General features: G+C 53.8%; 4 protein-coding genes across 4 annotated transcripts in view; 1 reads left to right on the plus strand and 3 right to left on the minus strand.

Moving 5' to 3' along the window:
* Positions 1–599, plus strand: part of PHACADRAFT_248295 (uncharacterized protein) — a 2,278-nt gene extending 1,679 nt beyond the window's left edge. The window contains exon 2 of the mRNA XM_007390950.1: positions 332–599. The gene's annotated coding sequence lies outside the window, so the exon portion shown is untranslated. The remainder of the gene's footprint in view (positions 1–331) is intronic.
* A 1,601-nt stretch (positions 600–2,200) lies between these two features.
* PHACADRAFT_180701 (uncharacterized protein) lies at positions 2,201–4,234 on the minus strand (the record flags this gene model as incomplete). Its single annotated transcript, XM_007390951.1, has 2 exons — positions 2,201–2,999; positions 3,053–4,234. The coding sequence occupies 2 exons, from the start codon at positions 4,232–4,234 to the stop codon at positions 2,385–2,387; spliced, it is 1,797 nt and encodes a 598-aa protein (XP_007391013.1). The 3' UTR covers positions 2,201–2,384.
* A 260-nt stretch (positions 4,235–4,494) lies between these two features.
* PHACADRAFT_248297 (uncharacterized protein) lies at positions 4,495–5,509 on the minus strand. The gene is made up of 4 exons (XM_007390952.1): positions 5,459–5,509; positions 5,188–5,404; positions 5,044–5,123; positions 4,495–4,985 (listed from the first exon to the last, which is right to left on the minus strand). Exons 1-4 carry the CDS (start codon positions 5,471–5,473, stop codon positions 4,590–4,592), a joined length of 708 nt encoding a protein of 235 aa, XP_007391014.1. The 5' UTR covers positions 5,474–5,509; the 3' UTR covers positions 4,495–4,589.
* A 373-nt stretch (positions 5,510–5,882) lies between these two features.
* The window catches only part of PHACADRAFT_248300 (glycoside hydrolase family 5 protein), a 1,962-nt gene continuing 1,059 nt past the window's right edge, over positions 5,883–6,785 (minus strand). The window contains exons 7-9 of the mRNA XM_007390953.1: positions 6,691–6,759; positions 6,550–6,631; positions 5,883–6,489 (exon numbers count right to left, since the gene is read on the minus strand). Of these exons, the coding sequence (XP_007391015.1) occupies positions 6,073–6,489; positions 6,550–6,631; positions 6,691–6,759 (568 nt within the window). The 3' untranslated portion in view covers positions 5,883–6,072. The remainder of the gene's footprint in view (positions 6,490–6,549; positions 6,632–6,690; positions 6,760–6,785) is intronic.

A 6,785-nucleotide genomic window follows, 5' to 3' on the forward strand; every position in this document is an offset into this window, starting at 1 on the left:
CCTATTCGCAGCAATACCTACGCGCACGGCCTCGGCATTCTGACACCTGTACCCCAAGCCCGATACGCAAACCAATCTCCAGCGCGCTCTACGTCCCTGAAGAGAAGTAACTCTCGCGCAGCACCGCCTTCGCCTGCCATGGCTCTGGTGGATCCGTACGGGGGAATTGAGTAAGAGACCCCATTCAACAGCATGTAACATTGGCAGGGTGTTTGGCTACAATGAAAACTTCGCGCTTCATGAGCTCTTCGCATCGCTTTGAACTGGTTGGGCAGGCTGAGTTGAACTTGATGTGGGCAGGTTTTTCTCGAGCCGGTCTGACACGAGAAGGCCTAAGATAGCGAAGCCGGTGATACCGAGCGAGATCCTCAGGCGAGTCTTCGCAGGCAGTACTGTGAACATAAGTAAGATTGGCACGAGGCCAGGTGAACACTCCAAGTCGCACCTGCCCATGACTCCCATACCGACCGCTTGCTCACCGGGATATCGCGAAAAGACTTCGGGGACGAACTGGAGGATTCCGGAGTTTGTTTCGACGACATGGAATCGAAGATGGAACACCCGGAGCGTGCAGGTGTATGCCACAGTTATGGTCCAGGTCGAGGAGCCGCACGCCTCAGACCCCGGAGCGCCACAAAGATACAGACCCCGCAGACTGCTTGCGCGCTCGTTCCTCACACGTGTATAAGGAAAACGGGGACTAGTTTTTCTGCGGTCTTACGCTGGGAAAATTTGAAGTGGCCGAAAAGGAGGCACAAAGTGCTTTAAAATCGGCGGAAAGCTAACTTCATTCCCAATTTTTCTCAGGCGTAAATCGGAGAAACATATGGCCAGGTGCACAGGTGTTTAGTCTGCCAACTTGAACCTCTTGTTCAACCAGTTTTTGACTAATTTTCTAAGGGAAAAAATTGCTCTTGTCACCCAGTGTCGACCTCACTCTCTTTGATCAGTCCAGCTGAGACGACAAATTGTATGTATCTGAGCCACCCTTGGATGTAACTCGTGCTCACGGTCGCATGCGTTGTAATATGCCCATCTCCCCGCGACGGAAACTCAGGCCTGGATCCTTCACGCAATAATTCTCATTTTTCAACAAGACACTATGGATGTAGTTCTCCGGGACTCTGGTCCCGGATCACAGTTCAGCACACCAGTCCTTAGCTTCTAGCCCTGCTACTCGAGCGCTCTCAGGCTGGTGATGTTCACCTTTCCATAGATTGCCTCATCATCTCGGGAATTCTCGAGATACGCGAAGCATTGGAAGGCTTGGGTCTACTTTTTAGTTCGGTATCTGCTAGAATCTCGTCGCTTGTGATATCTTGCTCGAGCAAAGACTACCGCCGCATGCTACCGCTGCTATTCCCTTCCAAGATCTCTCGGCTCCGCCATCTAACACTCTCAAGTTCTTGTCCAATCAACTCTTTACCCCGCCAAGCCGCATATTCCCATGCGACTTCTCGATTTTGCGGGAGCTGACCCTGGAAGGAGCGGCCTGGGATTGGGAGGCTCTGAGCATATACGTCTCACTTCGGAAACTTAGGATCAAGCAACTGTACGACATCGCTAAGAGCAGTACGCGTGAGGTGGCGCAGACGCTCCAAGCCATGCCTCACTTAACTCATCTGGAGCTTCTCTTCTCCTGGTTCGACAACCGCGATGCGGTTGAACGCTATCAAACCGACCTGCCCAAACTACAGTCTCTTAGCCTTGGACACGACGCAGCCAAATGTTCTTTCTTGCTGAGCTGCATGTCGACCCCTTCTGTTGCATTGTTGACAGCCGATATCATGGATTGGGACAATACTGCCGGGGACACGGTCAACCCCAGCCGTTGCACCTCTCCAGCTGTGCCATTACCCTTGCCATCTCGCTTTTGTCTTGCGACGAGCAATTCGCCGAGTCCAAATTCTGGCTACTACGCCTGGAGGTCCTGGTTCTGGAGGAGATGCTGACGTCCCACTCCGAGAGATCCAAGAATTTGTGGATTCTTCTGGCGCAGAAGCTGGACTCTCGCAGGACGTCGTGTCCTGTCCGGAGACTGGTGCTACAAAGCCTCGACGCCAAGTCTCTTGAAGAAGCGAACGAATCGCTGCGGGGTTTGGTAAATGGCTTAGTGGTGGACATGCGTGGGCCAAGGAATTAAGGCCAAGATCTCTATCAATCTATTTGAATGCGCAGCGATGGCTCCAAGAGGGCATAATTTGAGTCAAGCTTTTTTCCATACCGAATCTTGGTATTAGCATATACGTATATGACACGATGCATGGGGTATGTAACTTGATGGTCCTACATGTAAAATGCTGAGTACTACAGAAATGTGTGTGCTGCCGTTCCAGCCGGAGTGCATGAGCATGCCTATAATTCCAACCGAAGTAAGCGTCCCTCTATGGCGACGACGACGGCGTCACCGTGATGGGCGGGAGAGGCGACCCGTTAAGAGCACTCTCATCTGTTATCAGCGACGCCTCAACCTCTTCTTCACTCGTAAGCTCGTCCGACACCGACACGTGCGACGGCGAAAGCGGTCGGCTCGGGTCGTCATCCGTCGCCGCATCCGTAACAGTATCGTCGGCGGCGTCGCCGTCTATTGTCGTTGAATGTTCCCCACGCCAAGTCCGTGCTTCTTCCTCGCTCAGAACCTTCGTAACATGTACACTGGGTTCAATGAAATCTTCCGGTTTCGTTTCCAATGCCTTCCGTCCTATGGCTAGCATATCATCCAGCATCGATCTACAGTGGCTGTAGATTTCATCAGCCTTCGTATTTGTAGTCTGTAAGTCCTCTCCTTCCTCGCCATCTTCTGCGTCGTCGTCGTCGGGAGGCTCTTCTACGTCCAATGAAGACTTAGCGGCGTGGTAGACAGATGGTGGCAGCGAAAGCAAGGATTCTCGTAGCTTGTGGCGCAACTCTTGGATTTCTTTAGCCTGCTTATTTTTGGCAGATTCGAGCTGGGTGTTGATGACAAGGAGTGACTTGTTCGTGATCTCGAGGTCGGCGATCTTCGGCGAGTATTGTACGTCAGTTGCGACGGGGACACAGCATGCATGCGCACCTTTCTGTTAGAGATAGCCTCTTTCCTCAGCTTCTTGTCCTCATCTTTCTCGAATTCACGATCTACCCCGTCTTCGCTTCCGTCCTCATTCTCGTCACTTTCCAGCCGCGACACGGGAGACGGCGAGTCCTGATGAGGCTCCTGCGACGGCTTCAGCACCGGAGAATACTGGATGCCAAGTCCGTCCACGCTAGAACGCGAGCGAGCATGTCTGATGCCGTTAGCGAAGGCGTGTCCATTTACTCTATGATGAGCGGTACCCCCGCTTGAGTTTGAGCCTCGCGACTCGATTGATATCGATGATCGCGACGAAAATGAAACGGCCGACATGGATGGTGACGTCGGGGGAAGAGGTATTTGAGCGGGATCGACGCGTCCCGGAGAGCCAGGCCGCGAGTACGTTACTTTGGAGTCATCGAAGGGTACGAACGGCCGGAAAGGATTGACCTTGGGGGGCGCCCTCTCGTTGGTGGTCGCTAATCTTCCATGTCCAGATGTAGATGAAGGGCTGAGGCCGCTACTCCTTGAGGGCTTTGTGGGGTCGAGCGGAGGCGAGATCGTAAGGTTAGAGCCGGATGGGACACGGGTGGGCCGGGAATGTGGAGGGAAAGACGGAGACGTTGGCACGGAGGAGCCAGGCTGCACACCATGTTCTGCGACCCTCGTCACCTTTGACCTGACCTTTATTGTCCCTCCCCCGCTACCACTCACGACTGATGATGAACCAGAGTGATTCTCTTCATTAGAGGCCGTCGGCGCGAGCGCGGGTGGAGAACAAACACTACGAGCACCTACAGAGCTCGTCGATGTTGAGACACGGGATGAAAAGCTGCCTCGACGCGATCTTGCCGGCGTGTCGGTCAATGCTCGCTGTCGGAGCTCTGGTAAGGACGGGGACGGCGCAGAGGTAGCCGCGGTGACATTCGACCGAACCGTGAGCGTGGGCTTCGCCTTCGCGTGCGTCTCACTCGTAGAGGACGGTGCAGCTCGAACTTGCGTAGGCTTGAATGGAGAAGGGGCTCGCGCTGGAGGTGCGCGTGTAGTGGAGATGGTGGAAGCGGTCGGCGCACTGAGATTCTGGGCGGAGGGTGACGCGACAGGCTTGCGTCCGACAACGCTTGCGCTGCTGCTCACTTTCGCCCTGATTCTCGGGGCAGGGGTCGGTGAAGTTGAAGTGGGCATAGACTTCAGGGGAGATGGTGGACGCGAGCGGTCATGGCCGAACCTTGGGGTAACCTGGAATGAATTCAGCTGCAAAGCAACGCCACCCAGGGACCGCAGAGTAGACCTTTACTCTAATTTGTCCGTTCATGACACATTATATATGTAGGGAGATGGAAGTCGTAAAAGGAAGGGAGGACAACCCGGTTGCATACGAGAGGGTAGCAGAGCAAGCCCAGGCGGCTCTCACTGAGCCCGCCACAATTGATCAGTCTTCCATTCCGGGCAACGCGCCGGCGCGTAGGCCGCCGCGCCCGCCACTCAGAGGGCGGGATAAAATATTTACACATGTACACATCTTTCCGTTGTTTGGTTACTACTGAATGCCTTTCTTTGCGAGTACTTCTTCAACGACCTTCTCTACTAGCGATTTTATGGGTCCACCATCTCCACTGAGGGCCGCGGTAACGCTCTTCTCCACAAATTTACCTACCATGTCGGCTTCGATGTTGACCTTGGAGCCAACAGGCTTCTTTCCAACAGTGATCTTCTCCTGAGTATGCTTAATGAGCATGACGCCAAAGGTCCGGTCAGCATCGTTTACGGAAGTAAGGGTGAGCGAGGCTCCGTCAATCGCGACGTAGCCCTTGGGAATGAGATAGGGCAGAAGAGAAGGACGTGCGGGGGTGGGCTCAGGAAGTTGGAAGAGAATGCGAATAGAGTCCCCGTCTGGCTTCTTCTCTACGATAGTAGCGGTGGTGTCGACATGTGCCTGAAGGACGGGCGAGTCCCTTGTCAGGAGAAGTCGCTTTGAGAACACACATACACACCTGTACAAAGTGTCCGCCAAAGCGAACATGTGCGCCCATCGCACGTTCAAGATTGACTTGATCTCCAACCTTCAGTTCCCCTAAGTTGCCAATTTCGCCGAAAGTCAATCTCGACTTCCAAGCATTCATGAGAGGGAGACGCACCAAGATCCGTTCTTTCCAGCGTCTCGTTCGCCAGCCAAACCTTGAACCACCCCCCGTGCTGCACCTTGTCAAAGTCCGTGGCGGTTAAGCACGCGCCATTCACGGCGATCGAGTCCCCGGTGTGGCAGTCGTCGAGGACGGCAGCGGAGTCGGCAACCGTCAATGTGCAGCCACCAGCATCGTGTTCGATGCTCGAGACGGTGCCCAGGTGTTCAATCTATCACACGGCGACATTCAGCGGGCTGTACACACAGTATCACGATGGGCATACCAGACCTGTGAACATCACGAAGATGGGGAAGCAGGGAAGGTGTGACGAGTAAGAGATCGAGTCTCTAGCAAACTAAGGACTGCAGTAAGATCGAGTACGAACGGGGGTAAGGAAGATCACAACGTAATTATGAATGTGGTGAAGAGCTGCTAGGACTCGGGTCTGCGAACACCCCGACGGTCAGCCGTTTCAGGGGCGGAGCGCGCATGAGACCCCATGCACCTCTGACCGTGGCATGCAATGGAAGCCACGGAGCTAGGAGGCCCTGAGATACCTGATGATGACGGCTAGCGAACAAGACGCACAAAATTTCAATACTTAGCAAAACGGGAACGTTGAATACGATGGCTAAGCACTATGACACTCGGAAAACATGTGTTGATCTCAAATGCCTCAGAACACCCTCTCGACAAAGGAATGGTAGCGGGAATATATGGCATTGCACATCTAGAGACTGCACATACGCGAAGAATTGCAAACAGAGAAGGGTATGACGTCCGAGGTATAATCAAACACGAAGCGGCCAAAGAGCGTGATGTATAGAAGTGCGGTGTCAAAGATCGTGTGTGCTTCTAGAATGTAATGTCTCAAAAATCTCCTCAAGTAACTCTCGCTCACCCGCAGATGTTGGGGTACATAAGCTGCGTCGGGTTCTGTGGGATCCAGCCATTCGCGAGACCAGCCTGGTAGGTCCAGTCGTCCGCGTTCTCGGCCTTCCATGTCCACTGGATCCAGCCGGAGCCCTTCTCGAAGGTAATTACTTGAGCCTCCCAGTACTGCCGCAGGAAGGTCTTGTAGCTCGAGCTGAACGACGAAGCGCTGCCGGTGAGTCCGTCGCAGCTGCCGACGAAGGTGGAGCCGGGGTATGTGCCGTCGTAGCGCGCGCCGACACCGCGCCCATTCAGGTACGTGGCACAGTCGGTCGGTGCAGGGGTCCATTCACCAACGATGATCCAAAGATCGAAGGTCGACAAGGAAGACGCGTAAGCACAGGCCGCCGAGATGTGCTCCTGGTCAGAACGGGAAACTTCCTGGATTAGGGTTGAGCATAAGTATAGCTGCATGATGCACGAGGCATAGCAATCACGTACATCCTGAGAGAACATCTGGTAGATATGCGTGTCCATCGCAACGCCTTGCCAGCCCGGAGGGGTTTGGAAACCGTTCCAATAACTGCAGAGGTTATATTTAGAACAATGACAATAGCAAAGCGCCACTGTGAGACACCATACCTCAAAGGTTGGAAGGCATCATGGAGCAATACAACGGTATTCCCCTCCTGTGAGGTGCCGTAGGGGAAACTATGTCATGTCAGAAAAAAAAATTT

Source organism: Phanerochaete carnosa, assembly GCF_000300595.1.
Source record: "Phanerochaete carnosa HHB-10118-sp unplaced genomic scaffold PHACAscaffold_1, whole genome shotgun sequence".
In the NCBI taxonomy this organism is placed as follows: domain Eukaryota; kingdom Fungi; phylum Basidiomycota; class Agaricomycetes; order Polyporales; family Phanerochaetaceae; genus Phanerochaete; species Phanerochaete carnosa.

Excerpts from the sequence above, each read along its gene's own strand:
- PHACADRAFT_248297 (XM_007390952.1), bottom strand. Across the intron at positions 5,124-5,187 it reads GCTGGAAAGAACGGATCTTG|GGGAACTGAAGGTTGGAGAT; the intron begins GTGCGTCTCCCT and ends TTGGCAACTTAG. Across the intron at positions 4,986-5,043 it reads TTGGCGGACACTTTGTACAG|GCACATGTCGACACCACCGC; the intron begins GTGTGTATGTGT and ends CCCGTCCTTCAG.